The sequence below is a fragment of the Alosa sapidissima genome, chromosome 21 (genome assembly GCF_018492685.1).
Source record: "Alosa sapidissima isolate fAloSap1 chromosome 21, fAloSap1.pri, whole genome shotgun sequence".
Taxonomy (NCBI): Eukaryota; Metazoa; Chordata; class Actinopteri; order Clupeiformes; family Clupeidae; genus Alosa; species Alosa sapidissima.
The window spans coordinates 13,563,340-13,579,371 of NC_055977.1; the positions used below are offsets into that span (position 1 = coordinate 13,563,340).

The following is a 16,032-nucleotide window of genomic DNA, read 5'->3' on the forward strand; positions in this document are numbered from 1 at the left end:
CCCTTATGTTCTCATGTTTCGAGCCCGAGCCAAGCATTTGTAACAACACCAACAGATAGTCAAATAGTTGAATTGTCTATTTATTTAGTTTGTTCAACAATATCAAAGGGCACTGTTACAATAGTATCAAAGTAATACAACATAGAGTCTGTGCAGACAAAGTCAATAATAACAGTAGCCAACAGTGATATTTAAATCAATTTCCAGACATTACAACTGTGTAGTTTATTAAGTTAAAAGATTAAAAAAACAGCTGACATGTTAACAATTGTTTATTAAACTGCACCAATGAGGCCAGGACCCGCAGGACAAATACTTGTCTACCTGTTCATGTTAATGACTGTTGACTCAACAAATAAACGTTTTCTGGTAGGCTACAAAGCGAACATATACCAGTTTTGTTTTCAAATTTCTTACGCAATAACAGTAGGAGGAAAGGTTCCTACAAAAAATAAAAGCATTGACGAAAACAAGTTTATGGACTAGTTTTAAAGGTGAACTTGGCAACTATTTCAACATAATAAACCCGTTTAGAAATCATTTGGATGGTTAAATGACCTGTTCCGGTGAAAATGGTGACTTTCACCGCTGCGCCTAGCGTCCCCAGGCGGAAAACCAACCTTGCAACATTGAGACTACCGTCCCGGAAAGAGAAGTGAGGAACAATAAACTCGTTTTAAATCGTGTTTCTTACCTTGTAACATCCACATAGTTATGCCAAACGTATGCTAGCCTTTCGCTAGCTTGTAAACAAATCCATGTGCTTTATCGTTACCTTTTCCCACAGTTTAAAATAGCATAATGCACAATTTCTCCAGCAGAGGGGGAAATCCTGCCAAGTTTCCCTTTAAAGGCAAGCTGAGGCTGAGAAATTCTGATCACATTGAATGCAGACCTTACTGCAAAATGTGTGAATGTGTTCAACCAAAACAAGGACCGAATACCAAACCCCTTAAGTTTAATGACACAATTTGTGTCAACAGGTCGTTGCTTTATCTGCATGTGTTTTTCAGAAGCAATGGTTCTACTATTAGACCAGTCAGTAAATGACGGGTACATCTTGTGAAGTCTAAAGTCTTTTGCATGTGGAAACAAGAAATAGTTAATCACCATGCTGGAATATTTCTTGAGACCTCTTCATGATTAAAAAGAGAATAATTTTTGTCTCACGAAAGCTCTTTGAATGTATCATGGATTAGAATAAAAATGACAATCTGAAACCATTACCATTCCAAATTGAGTTGAAGATTACTCCAAAATTAGTTTCCTATGAAAATGTACCTTTAAAAGTGGCAAAGTGTTGCATAATGTTATCTGACTTCACTTATCCTCCCTTCCATCATTTGCACAGGCACAACTAAACCTGTTAACTGAAGACAAATCCTCCAAAAGTAATTTCTGACCCTGGCCTGACCACAGTTAGGGCATCGTTGCCACATGTCCGCCTTCCTTGCACGTGAAAAACTACTTCCAGAGAAAGTCACTCTTGACCATAAGGATGGCAACGTCATCCCCTACTCACAAGATCCCTTCCTGAGATTGTAGAGTCAGGATCTCTGCTGCCAATCTCTGGGGGTCAAGCAGTTGAGGGAACATGTCCATAGCACGGTCCACTAAATGACCATTAAAGATGGCCATCAGCTTCTTACGCACTTCCTCTCGGGTTCCCGATCCGGGGGGGTTAGAGCGTATTGGGGGGGCTATGGGGCTCCCCCAGGGATGGTGCTGAGTTGGCTCCCTGTGAACGGATTGGGTGTACCCCTGGGGGTACGGGGCAGACCACTGGCCATGATGGTGCACAAAAGAGTGCCCGGGCTGCTGAGAACCATAGGTAGCCATGTTGTGTTGTGGCAGGCTGGCAGTGTGCTGCTGGTTAGTATACGGAGGGTAGCAAGGCTGTGGGAAATAGGACATGTCCAAGCCGTGAGAGCCAACCGAGCCTGGGACGTGGTTGGGGTACCGCAGGTTAGCCTGGGGCTGGGTGGGGGCAGGAGGCATGGGGGGAGGTAGGTGGGGGAAACAGGGGCAGGACTGACTGCTGTTGCAGGGGGGAGGTGGGTAGTACTGCCCCCTGTTCTGAAGGGACCTGGGCTTCATGGGATCTCCAGGGTTGTGGCGCTCAGGGTGGCCCTCGTAGGAGCCCAGACCTGAGTCCAGATACTCATGGGAACCGCTGGCGAAAGAGTCCATACCGGCTGATGAAAGACTGTAGTTGGGGTGAATGTGGCTGTGGCGGTCTTTTTTCTGACACTGTTTTCTGCTTTTTTCTGTTTTCTGCTGAGGTCCCACCAACACCAGCATGTTCTCGCTGGCCTGGGCTCTCCACTGAGGGGCTGGTGCCCCTGGCGGGTCCAGGTGCAGTTTATTCTCCAGGATCTCCTCCAAAGGCGAGCTGTGGCCGGCTCTGACACTCGCTGGAGAGGAGTGTTTGTGAGGAGTTGCCGACGAGGCGGGCTGCTTGGCCTTCTCACGTAGCTCGTCTGCCAGGGCGCGGTTAGACTGCTTTGGCCTATCTGGGTGACTGAACTTACATTTGATTCCAAATGTACATTTCTTACCTAAAGTGTGAATGAAAGAAAGAGGCAAGAGGTTGTCAGACTTTTTTTGTGGGGAGAAAAAAAGGTGGCTAAATAAGGCATAACAAGGCAATGGTAGAAGCCCTAACATTTCAAATGGAAGACGTGCCCTCACCATAAGGACATGGATGTCGCTTGATAACTCGTGGGGTTTTCCGTAGGAAGTTCTCTAGTGTTGGACCACGCCGTCCCAAAGGGTCATCCGGAACCATGAACCTGTAAGGACAATAACACAAGGTAAGTATTTTGATTAATACAGAAATAACTCAGTAAGATCTTTTGCTGACAATGGTAATAACACAGGTCTATTTGTTTGGAAAAAATCAAGGGGATGGTTTACATCAGGGGTCACCAAATGGCGGACTGCGGTCTGAGTCCGGACCCTGACGTGATCCTATCCGGACCATAATAGCATAATTTAGATTTTCACGTAAGATTTCAAAGCTGCGCTAAATGTTTCGTTGGTTAGGATAACAGCATTTACTTCAGAAGCTTCAGGAACCATCATTTTGCTTGATGCTACTCAGCCAGTGAAATCTGTGAATTCTGATAAAGTCGAGACAGTGAGTAGGCTAAAGTAGCCTATTATGGGAAAGAGACTCACTGAAACGAGCGAGGAGACGGGACAAGAAATAATCAGATGGATATCTAAGTTAACGATAAGTAAGTTATTTTCAAATCATCGATTGCTCAAAGAGGAGAAAGCTAGACAGCGAGAACAGAGCTATATGTAACGATACTGGGACAATAACACGCAAAACTGTCACGTCCGTAACGCCAACTAAATATGGATGTGACAGTTTTGCGCGGAATTGCCCTGGACCTCTTCTACATATTCTGAGACAGGCGATTTTTAAAACAAATTTGAACCAATTTGAAGCACCTCCACCAGACAAAGCATATATTTTGAGTAAGCATAGAGTAGGCTAGGCCCATTCAACAGTGAACTTAGATCACAGAATATTTTTTACGATTTAAGAAGGCAATATGATTGATCCACCACAATTGAGTTAAGCCTACATGCATTCACTGGCCAACAACGTGATGTTCCTGGGTTTCCAGGATTTAAACTTGCTGATTAATGGGTTCAAGGAACCAGCTGTGGAATATCCATCCTTGTCTCAGCTCAAATTTTATTTTAAGTTCACTTTAAGATCTTAAAAATAGGCATACATACATAGCCTAAACACACACGTTAAATATTTTGATGCTCTGGACCTTTGCTTGAGGAAATTTTCCGCTGAATTTACCTCGCTGAAGATTAATTGAATACCCCTAGTTTACATAGTCTGTTGACTAGGGTATGAAAATATTATCATTAAAGGACCAGAATGTAGGAAATAATGGAAAATAAATTGTAACCATTCCAAAAATTATCACCATATGTCGTCAGAGAGTAACACAATGAGTAACACAATGAATTGAATGGCTTATTTGACAACATTACTATAACCCGTAAAACCCATAAACAAAATGAGTTACGGGGCGGAATCTCTTGGAATTTTCGTTTATGTTTTGAACGATTTAATTCTAGAATAGTGTATTACTGCATACTGCATATCAATGTAAATATACAGGTCACAAATATACAGGTCACACAAGCACAGGTCACTTGAATTACTGCATACTGCATATCAATGTAAATATACAGGTCACACAAGCACAAGTTTAAACTTCATGTAACTGTTAAGACTATAGAAATATACAACACAACTACCTCTATTTTTTTTTTTTTAATATATGTCCTATATTTCTATTTTGATACATACATGTTCTATATTTCAGTCTTGCACTTTAATTTAATGTTTATTGTCTATGGCTATGTCCATAGTATGTCTATGTCTGTATTTAAAGCATGTCTATGTCTGCATGGGAAAGTAAGAAACGAAATTTCAATTCTTTGTATGACCAGTGCATGTAAAGAAATTGACAATAAAAGCCGACTTGACTTGACTTGACTTAATAATAGGGTTGATTAGCAAAGGCCAACTGTCAATAGCTGTCAGTTGTAGTCATCGACGAGTAGCCTACGAGAAGCTGGCAAATTTCCAAAATTAAAACAAGAAACCAATTAAGTGGACATCGGAGGAGCCTTCCTGAGATGGCGACATCTTCGGCAAACGAAGAATATCAAGTCTGACGCAGACATAGACATAGCCTAGGCTAAACATCTGCATCACTAACTTCAGCTAAATATGTTATGTTGGTTAGAGAGGTATTTTTTGTTTTCACTGTTTCCGTAATGTGTAGCTGGGTCATGGTTGGAGAAATGTTAAAGCAGCTGCAGGTCAACCAACGTTAGCTAAGTCTTCATTACATCTGGCAACCCAGAAGAGGCTTGCGTCTAGGTAGCCTTGAGAACGTTCACCAGTGTTTTGATTTTGACCTACAGAACGTTCGGTAACAATCCTACAAACCGCTCCTTTAATGGTAGATGGACAATTATGTGGGGACCAACCGGCAGGCCAACCAGCAACCAGTAGATGTGGCTAAGTGTGATGATGTCATTATGTACTTATAACAGTGTCAGAGTGGTAGAGCTGGACAAAACTAAAATCAAAGATCCTTTAGAACAGGTAGCTCGCAAGCTACTAGTAGCTCCCCATCTGTTTCTAAGTAGCTCTCCAAAAGGTTTGAGGAAGATGTTCATAAATCTGATAACCTAATCACTTGGGAAACATGTCAAGATTCCTATGAACTCAAATTCACAGTCTACAAAGAGAGAAGGTAAAAGAGTTGAAAGGAACCTTTAAAATGCACACAAATCTTATTCAGCGGTTTTGGGTAGAGGTCAGCGATGTGAATACGTGGCATCATACTACTAACATAAAAGCTCTCGGCCATGTCCATTTTGTCAAAGTAGCTCTCGGAGGAAAAAAGGTTGGAGACCTCTGCTTTAGAACAACCATCTCTGGCTAAATCTTAGTAGCAACGCCAGCAAACATAAAAAAAGTTGAAGCCAGAGCAGGAGGAATGTGTAAATGTTTTAGTCATAGTAAAGACATTATATCCTTACTATCAAAGGGAATTGGAAAAATTCCAATATTATTAGGTTACGTTGGTATAAGACTGGTCCAATCGTTTCCAAATTAAACTGAGATCTACGCTCATTAACATGCAAGGGCTGGAAACAGTCCCTAATGGAACATGGAGCATGAATAGGGTCTGGTTATACCAGGATACAATTTCCCTTTTCCAGTAAAAAATAACCAATGCACTTATACAAAAAGCACAAAAAAATTGAGGATTTCATGTAACATGTATAAATAAATCACAAGCCACTTGATTGATTAATTGAAATTATTCATTGACGTTTCTGTACAAACGATGTTTCTTATAAAAATAAATAAATAAATAAAATGTCTGTACATTATCGGTCAAAAGGATAAACACAATAAAACCACAGTACGGAAAGGCTCAGTATCACGTAATTATGTGAAAAGTTTCTTGTTATAACAATATCTTTTTCACGTTTTAACAATATATTTATCACATTATTACATGAAAATATCATGTTATTTCAAGATATGATATCATGAATTATTTTATAATTAATTAGGGGCAGCCGTGGCCCACTGGTTAGCACTCTGGACTTGTCACCGGAGGGTTGCCTTGAGCAAGGCACCTAACCCCTCACTGCTCCCCGAGCGCCGCCATTGTAGCAGGCAGCTCACTGCGCCGGGATTAGTGTGTGCTTCACCTCACTGTGTGTACACTGTGTGCTGTTTGTGTTTCACTAATTCACCGATTGGGTTAAATGCAGAGACCAAATTTCCCTCACGGGATCAAAAAAGTATATATACTTATACTTACTTATACTTAATTATAATGTGAAAATATCATGTTATTTCAAGATATGATATTTTCACGTTTTTACAAGATATCATGAGAAGTGATTTGTCCCCACTTAGCAAATAATGACAAACTTCCAGTGAACTTCTGGTGACAAACCTGATTTGCCAACCTGCGTATGGCATTGATGCAAATTTGCTGCAACATTGGCAAAAGTTAACCGCAACTGTTTGCCAGAAATTTAATTTGCATGTGAAAATACTGTATGGCCTTGCCGCAAATTGAAATCTTTGTAAGGGAAACCTGAAACCTGAAACCATTGTAAGGGAAAGCATTAATGTGGTTATAACACAACTGAGGTGACTAACCTGTCATTAACGAACGAGTACATGAGGAGTCTGCCCTCGATGAAGAGCTTCCACTCTGGTTTCTCACCCTGCAGGTCACGGTATGTGTCGTTGGAGACGATGATGCCATCAGACTCGTATGCCAGCTTGACAATGAAGCGATCATCGTAGCACACAACGCGTTTGCCCGCTACGCGCCGTGACGGCGTGAACACCAGGATCTTTCTCTTCTCCAGCTCCCGCAAAATATGCTGATCTGCAGAAAGGTGGAAATGGTGTCAATAAAACAGCAAAAACAAATAGACTGATTAAATAAACTGATGAATATGACAGTTCAACATTATATTGTAATTAAATGGTCTTGCTCATATATAATTTATGGCAGGAAAAAGACTGCCGCTTCAGCCTCAATTTGTGTGCACACAGGCCTGCAGTTTATGCTCTTTTTCTCAAGAGCAAGCCCCCAAAAGCAATTACAACAGAATGCTACAACAACTGATCAATAGTTCATATACATAAAAAATATATAACATTCTGGAAACTCAGGCATATGTATGTTATCCACATACAGTAGAAGTCATTTTTGCATATGCTTTTATGCTTTGAGCTGAATGTGAATTGAGCTTGGCTTTGCTTATATACACCAACTGACCTGCCTGACTGACTGACAACTGATATAAAATAAATCCTAAAATCTACAAATATGTCAGTGGCAGATATATTTTTGTGAGAGTAAGATAGCTTTTGAAAGAAGCTCTCCCAATTAGGACAAACATGTCGGTTTAATAGAATCCTGAGATATCATTCATTGACCTTTAAGGAAACCATGGTCATAAGACATGTTCAGATTGCTGATAGCCTTCTTCGTGCTTAAAGCTCTTTGCCGGGTTGGGACTAGCCTATTTTCATTTATCAACGCAAGCAGATAATTTATATAGATGTATTCAGTTTAGCACTTTTTCCCCTGAACAAATTACACTAGAGGTGTCTGTCTGTTCCTTAAAGGTGTCTCTGTGTAACGACTGGGGCAACATAGCTAGTCTTAAAAATGCACTTTTTATTGATTAATAAGTTACTCTATCCCTTAACAATGGTTGTTTCATCACAGCTTCATTATCAGGGAGTGCACCCTTGATAAAGAGAATGGATTATCAGTAAGTGTGAGTACCGGTACTCTTGCAACCCAGATGCAAAATCACTTTATGTCTGGAACAAATTACCAAAGTACCCACAACTCAGATAACACAGCTGTGATGTGAACACTTACAGGATTACAGATGCACTATTCTGTGAAATGAACTGGTGTGACAGGAATGAGTGACACTAAAGTGATCACAGGTTCCCTTCAAATCTTGCTGTGCAGTGTTGCTGTTGCTACCATGCAGGATTATAACCAGGTTATAACACTACCAAGTTCATTGGCTCAAAAGAGTTTTCACTTCAAGTCACTTGGATAAAAGTCACAAGTTGATAAAAGGAATGGAATCGATTCCCTTGTAAAATACTGTAGAAGCATTGAAGGCAAAAAATTGTGCATAAACATAACAGTATCCCTTATCCCTTCCGTCTGCAAAATCAATGAACAGAAACGTTTAGTACCTCCTCTCCTAACACCTCTGACCACCCTAACACACCTACCGAGCACTTACCATTTACTTCTCTTCTATCTCTATCTCCTTCGACACAAGTATATATACTCTTTTGATCCTGTGAGGGAAATTTGATCTCTGCATTTATCCCAATCCATGAATTAGTAAAACACTCAGCACACAGTGAATACACAGTGAGGTGAAGCACTCACTAATCCGGACGCAGTGAGCTGCCTGCTACAGCGGCGCACAGGGTGCAGTGAGGGGTTAGGTGCCTTGCTCAAGGGCACTTCATCCGTGGATGTAGGCATGGGAGAGCAGTGCTCAACCACTACCCCCGCCCACATTTTTCCTACTGGTCAGGGATCGAACCGACAAACCCTTCGGTTACAAGCCCAAAGCCCTTCCCAGTAGACCACGGCTGCCCCACGACTTTCACTACCCATACAGAAATTTTCAGGTTTCTGGCGAACAATTGACGCAAATATGCAGCGTCATATTTTCACATGCAAATTCATTTTCTGGCAAACAGTTGCAGTAAACTTTTGGCAATGTGTTTGCAAAATTTGAAAATTTGCAGAAATGTTATATGCATATTAGGTTTGTCACCAGAAGTTCACTGGAAGTTTGTTCTCTAAGTTTGTTCTTGTTCTCTAGTGGACAACATTGCCAAACTTCCGGCAATATTTCTAGTGAACTAATTTGTTGCCACAAATCACCCACAAGTTTACTGCAAATCTACTGCAAACATTTAATTGTAAGTGTAGAACTTAAACGTCTGCCCTATCATCCTCTGGTAGTTGTACTTATTGTTGTCATATTAATCAGGTCTCCTCTGCAATGTAACTTGAATGCTATTCTTCATTTTTGTAAGTCGCTTTGGATAAAAGCATCTGCTGGACACAAAAAATGTAAATATAAACATAAACTCCCTGTTTACATTAACGTTTTCAAAAGTAAAATCTACAAAAGTGTCTTTTGCACAACCACCAGTACTCACCAGTGATGGGTACGTCGGGTCTGGGCTGCTCTCTTCTCCACAAGGGCACAAACACGGTGATATCAGTGTGACCTCTGTCCAGAAAGAAGTTCACAGCCAGCTGGATTCCCAGACAGGAGAACACTTCCTTGTTGCCATGACTGTAAAGAGAGACGAAGACAGGAACAAAAAGTGATGCTTCCCTCTTGAACGTCTGTCATCTTACCAAACACAATGTTAATCATCACAATACACTAATAAGAGAATATACCTACACACTTGGTAAAAAATTATTTCTCTCTCCAGTTGCAGCTGCTACTGCTTTTGCGCCTTTTGCTGTAGCATTTGAGATCATTGGAAAAAAATATTGACATAAAAAGCCCAGTTACAGTGTGCACACATAAAAAGATTTTATCAAGTTGTATCAAGTATCATGACCTTCAAACAACTGCCAAATAACTGTCAATCAATATCCCTGGAAAGAATACTCTGATTTGCATGTTCTAAAATTTTCATACTGAGTCAAGAAGGCACACCTTCCATAAAAGTAGGGCATGATCAGGTTTGTGTCAGACTGCAAAGGTTAGTGTAAGCCAAAGGCGGAAAAAGAAAAAAAAACAACCGCCAAACCCCCTCAACACTCTAAGAATATGTCACTATATGAATCTCTTTTGCAAAAGGAGCATCTAAAAACAAGGGTCACCAAAAACCCCGGAAACAATCATAATGTGTAGACGCAGGCGGTGAGGGGATGCAGGGGATTTATCCCTTGGAACTTTGACAGCAATCATCCCCCTCAGTTTTAATTAGTTAAAAAATAGCCTCTATTCTAAATGAAACTTCCAATTAATCGCATCGCATGTAAAGAGATTACAATTTTTGCTCTGCCAGACAACATTTGGTCCCTCTCTGAAAAGAGTAAAAGTTACTCTTTTGATAAAGGTGTTTTTCCAGAGTCAAGTTGGGGTTATATTTCCCAGAATGCCACTGTCCATAGTATTCTTCACATTATCAGATTTTAATCTTGACTGAAATTTAATCTTAAAAATACAATATGTAATTGAAATTTAAGGCTATGCATACTATACCTGTCAAGCTATTGTGTGATTTACGTTGATGCCACACACCATCAAGCAGATTACTATCCACAACACACTTGGTTAAGATTGAAGTCTCAGTTGTTGCAGTCTCAGATGTAATTGACCATATGTCATGATGGACAGTGCTGATATGTTGCTTTTAGGGCTCATGTTTCACAATTACTACCATTCTAAAATCCTGTTCATGTCATTTAAGTTCAAATCTAAACAAAAAAACTAAAATCAGGTAGGCTATTCATGAGGTTTACAGAGGTTTACATACCACGGAAGAGTAGTAGGGCCACATGAAGAGAAAATATTTTTGAAAATTCAGAGAAAAAATCTCAGAATGTTTGAGATTAAAGCCACAAAATGTTTTTTGCAAAATTCTGATTTTAGTCTCAGAAATTATTTCCGACTTTGTTTCTCGAAAATGTCTGACTTTTATTTCTACAATTTTGACTATTTTTCTCAGAAATTTTGACTTTAATCTAGAAATATTTTTTTCTCTGAATTTTCAAAATATTTTGTCTTCATGTGGCCCTACTGGGGTGGGACCAAATGTTTTCTGGCAGGTTTAAATTTTACTGTAAAATTTAAACCTGTTTTAACACATTGAATCATTCATTTATACTTCTCCTGATTCAATTATTCCACTCACATTCATTTTAAGAAACAATCAATGATATTATCTTAATAGTCAGGAAAGTTTAAAATGGGATGGTGGTCCGAAGTCTGGACATCTGATATTGCTATCTGGGCTTTTGCCCCTTCCAACACATACACTCTTAGCCTACACATACACACACACACACACACACACGTTGAAAATGTCTCGCGCATGTGTACCCACCTCATGGCAACATTACTCCCATCGATAATGATCGGTTTCAAAGCATCACCATCCATCCACTCATCCTGCTGCGTGGAAGCGCAGGCAACTGGTACACGGGGTAAACTGCCAGGCGGTTTGTGTGAAGGAACGCGAGGAACGAAGCCAGAACAGTTTCTCTCCTCCTGCTCTACGCCCGCCAGCACGAGCTCACCCAGGACGGTGTTCGTGTCCGAGTTGAGTCCCAGTTTAAGGCGCGCCGCGTGCACCTGCGATGCGGAAAAACCCAGTTTGCGGAACAAGTCCAGCTGCATCTGGGACTCCTCATGGTCCGAGGTTATCTCTGGTTCAAGGCTAGAACTGGCGCTGTCGGATTTCATTCCTTCAGAGGCAGGACAGGGGTCCATCAGTGGAAGCGGGGTCGCCAGCATCCATGTGTCTGAATCACTGTTGTCTGAAGTTTCGTTGACAGTACGGTGGTTGCTGGACCACAGAAAAGCTTTTGTATTACTTTGGTATGGGGCCAGCATGAGTGAGTCTTTTGGAAACACCTTTGGAAACATGATTTTCACTTTAGACACAACAATACCTCACCGCTTAGGCTATGAATAACACTTCAACAAATATATAGGAACTGACATATTACCAACCGTCACGTATGTCCTCTTACGTCTATGTGTCACTTAATATTTATTTCTATACAAACCAAGACGGCAGATTCCTAAAGAAACGCAAGCACCCACACTAAATTAGCTATGTACCAAATTATCTAAATTAGCTATGTACCAAAAATTACATTTTATCATGACTCGAAGAGCTGTAAACAGTGTTGTAAGGCTGCGTGTACAAATCCGCTTGGAGCTCCAGTGGAATTGTGAATTGCTGACGAGAATTCTCGGGCTAACCGTTTATGTGCCTGAGAAAGGTTGGGAATAAGCACCCACCAGCCCAGCACTAAACTCCGAGCGTGGTAAACAAAATCGGATATTTCAGGCGGTGAAACCCCCGGTAAGAACCAAACTAGATTTTGTTCAAATCTACACACCTATGGCTACTGAAAAATGTAAGGTTCATTTAGCAAATGTTATTTTGAAGTATTAAAAAACATTGTTGTTTTAGAATTTTCGAACGAAATGGTTGGTAATTAGCATGTTTACGATATAGGATAGATATAGGATAGGCTTCATTTGTCATCTAGACTAGGCTAGGCTACTGACAACACACTCAGGAATTAACAAGGAATAACATACCAATACCAAATCGTCAATTTGTAATTGTAGCTGTAGCCTAATAGATAGGCTAGTCTTTCTCACCAAAACTTGATGGGACCCCACGCCGGTTTTACCAGATATGGTTTCTGAGATTCTGAGTTTAAATGGGTGGGGTCGGGTGGAGTTTAGCGTGAATATTTATTTACGCCTGGAGAGCATTTAATGAAGCGTGACTCAAATGGAACTGAAAATGTTGGTAAAGAAGCTAGAAGACTAGGCCTACAGCAATTTTAATACGTTTTTGAATGTTTATATGGGTTATTGTGGAAAAACGTGAGAATTTCGACGACCACTGGTGGTCGAGTAAGTGTAGGCCTACGATTATGCAATTTGGCGTCTATGTTTTGATCTTGTGTAGCCTAGACAGGCTAGCCTACAGCCTATCAAATTGTCATTACTTTCATTTAGCCCTGTTTAAATGGGCTATTTAGCACTTAAAGTCGGTATGTCAGTGGGACATCATGGTAGATGTCTTTAAAGTGTCAGTACATCATCTGTTTTTTTTTGTGCGTGATGTCCAATGAGTTTCGAGGTTTGGTCATGCATGCTTGCCTACACAAACATGTTTGACAAACTTGTGCTGCATTACAATGCCCAGCTACCTCTGTTGCCAAAATAGATCATTAAGGCATGCTTTATTGGACATTCTGATATCTTGGAGTCTTGTGAAATAATAAAACTTGTTTTATACAATAATGTTGTTTTTGTATCATTAGGGAAGCAGGGCATCAATATGGGCCATGCACTTACAGTATATTGGTTATGTTTATCCATAAAGGTTATAACTACATTAAGTCAATATGCTTTATTAGGCCTACCTTACAAACACTGTCTAGCTTTACATGGATGATGCCTATTTACAGAAGTCCTTCAGATACACAAGATGAATGGGTTAATGTTATTAGCCCTTAAAGGTGTAGGTTTTTGAACATTCTAAGTTCCGCAACAATTGAAGGTTCTAAAATTCTATGTTGAATTCAATGAACCCAGATATTCTTTAGAATGTTAATTTCTCAACATTCCCGTACTACTTAATTGCATTTGTAACCATTACCTTAAGGTAATGGTTACAAATGCAATTAAGTAGTAGGCCTACTTTACAAGAACCTATGTGCTCAATGAGGATGATGGGGGGGGGGGGGGGACTATAACGTAAAGTTCATCAGATTGAGGTGAATGACTATATGGGCTAGGTATAATCTGGCCCTTCAAACCCCAAATAAGTCATGTGTAATGCATAAAGGACCCCTGAAGAGTTTTTACCTTAAAATAACGTTTCCAAAATTATTTTGAAAGCCCATAAACTCTTTTGAGCAGGTCTTATCGCTTTGAAAGTTTACTGTTCAGGTAGGAACAGAGAAACAGACAGAATGTTGCTTTCTTATTGTAGTGTATCATATTATCAAGATGACAAGTTAGGCTACTTGTTGCCTGATGTGATGAAAATATGTTCACCAGCACCAAAACACACCACTTCACTCGTGTATTTGATGCCAGACAGGCTCATAATCATGCTGTTCTATGCCTATGAATTTACATTTTCGTCCAAATCTGCTGTTATGTTCTATTCCCTAAGAATATTAGGCTAACTTGGCTAACTTTTTGCACATGTCCGTCTCATTCATCACATAGCCGACATTTGGCGAATCTATAGCCAACCTTATGAGTCCTTACGAGCGCTTGCCATGATTCAATTTGGTCAAAAGTTCATTGCGCAGTAGGGATAGCCTATGACATGCCATCCGGTTCATCCAAAACTATTACGAAAAAATAGAATCTAAGTTCGGGACTCTAGTGTCATCTGACTAACAAAAACATAAAAACATACAGTCTAACGTTACGCCTACATGTCGCAGTGGTCTTGGGAAACGGTCAGAAACAGAAGTCTCAGTTGAAGCCATCGCTAAAACGACGAAACTTTTCGTCAAATCCAAGTAATTGTTCCTGACTCTACTCACCTTTAATGTAACAGTCTTCGTCCTCCCCACCTAAGTGACTGGTCAGACAAAGTCGTTTCTCGACCATGAAAAATTGTAGTCCTGCTATATGCGTTTCCTTGTACAGTATAATAACACCTATGTAATCCCAACAAAGTAAGATGACAACACCCAGGTACACGTTGCCACACCTGTATACGGGAAGTAGGCCTATATCTATACACACCTACTTCAGGTCCTCAAAAGACTAACGGCAGGCAAACACACCTCACCTTGTTTATTAGCCTACTTTTAGAATTAAACAACTATTTCATGTTTTTAGTTCAATCAAAACAAAAGGAGACGAGCCAACGACTACAGGAACAAGATAGCAGTGATGATGCCTTCACATGGACTGAGGTTTTCGAGAGCGGATGAAGCAGTAGTTACTGAAATATGAGGAAGCCAGTCATTTGGGAATCCCCATCATTTCTGCATGTGTAGGTGAGAATTTTCTTTTCCACAGACACAGACATAGGCACACTGATGCCCCCTGGTGTATGCATGTGTCTCTCCTGTTGGATTGATACATGCTCTGGCATAGAGGGCCCCTTGTCCACCCTTCTGTCTGTGTGCAGGATTGAGGGGAAAAACCTATAAACCCAGTTTCCATGAAAACTGGTGGAAAGGTGTAACATGGTCGAAGGAGGAACCTCTCAAACCATTCTGAAGCAGATTCCACATTCCCAACTGCGCAATTGTGATAAAAATGGATGATCACCTTTACAGAAATGTCAGGTTTCTGGCAAAGTTGCTCCACATTTTTCACATGCAAATTAGGTTTCTGGCAAACAGTTGCGGTTAACTTTTGGTAATGTTGCAGCAAATTTGCAGCAATGCAAATTAGGTTTGTCACCAGAAGTTCACTGGAAGTTTACCATTATCGGCTAAGTGATGGCAAATCACTGGCGAACACATTTGCCACTAGCAAACTTCTCATTGTTGCCAGAATTTTGCTGGAAGTTTGCCTGTAGCAGCCAACACTGGCAAACTTCTGTCAATATTTTCTAGTGAACTCATTTGTTTCCCACAAATCACCCACAAGTTTGCTGCAAATCTGCCGCAAACATTTAATTTTTGTAAGGGCAACCAATCAGTTGAGGCTATAGTTAAACTCTGATTAGCCAGCACTGAAAAGGGAAGTCAACTTCCCACCAGTCAAATCATTGCATTTTATCAATGTCAATCTTGTTTTGTGTTGAGTTCATTAGCAGTGAAATTATGCACTGACACTTAAAGACCCACCGCTGCGGTTTATTAAACCCATTAAACTCTCTCTTTCTCTCTCTGTTCCTCTAAAGCAAACTCTCAAACTTGTTCTGTCATTCCCCACTTTTTCTCCAGTTTTCAAGCCCCACCTACATCACCCAGCAAAATGGTAACGTTAAAATATTTTTTTCGCATTTCGGTGCATGTTAAATTTCCCGTCTCAGTCCCCTGGATCTGATGGTGCTTTAATTTTAATTTAATTTATATGTAGGCCTGTTTATGACGCCTATTTGTATGTGTGGCTGTTTTGTTTTCAATGTATGAAGTCAAATGTAAAATTCCATGACTTTTCCCTGACTTTCCCTGTCAAAAAACCTGAATT

At 40.3% G+C, this 16,032-nt stretch overlaps 2 protein-coding genes across 11 annotated transcripts in view; one reads left to right on the forward strand and one right to left on the reverse strand.

Annotated features, from left to right (window-relative positions):
- Positions 1 to 626: 626 nt before the first annotated feature.
- si:dkey-206d17.12 (uncharacterized protein LOC563108 homolog) lies at positions 627 to 14,780 on the reverse strand. Its single transcript, XM_042076300.1, has 6 exons — positions 14,424 to 14,780; positions 11,216 to 11,745; positions 9,305 to 9,444; positions 6,737 to 6,971; positions 2,692 to 2,792; positions 627 to 2,558 (listed from the first exon to the last, which is right to left on the reverse strand). The coding sequence occupies exons 2-6, from the start codon at positions 11,722 to 11,724 to the stop codon at positions 1,519 to 1,521; spliced, it is 2,025 nt and encodes a 674-aa protein (XP_041932234.1). The 5' UTR covers positions 11,725 to 11,745; positions 14,424 to 14,780; the 3' UTR covers positions 627 to 1,518.
- oscp1a (organic solute carrier partner 1a) overlaps positions 12,151 to 16,032 on the forward strand; it is a 30,514-nt gene continuing 26,632 nt past the window's right edge. For 5 of the 10 annotated variants that reach the window (XM_042076323.1, XM_042076327.1, XM_042076328.1 and 2 more), the window contains exons 1-3: positions 14,665 to 14,885; positions 15,020 to 15,179; positions 15,786 to 15,819. The gene's annotated coding sequence lies outside the window, so the exon portion shown is untranslated. Of the gene's footprint in view, positions 12,203 to 14,664; positions 14,886 to 15,019; positions 15,180 to 15,785; positions 15,820 to 16,032 lie in introns of those variants that run through there. The other 5 variants (XM_042076326.1, XM_042076332.1, XM_042076325.1 and 2 more) reach the window with 4 other exon arrangements.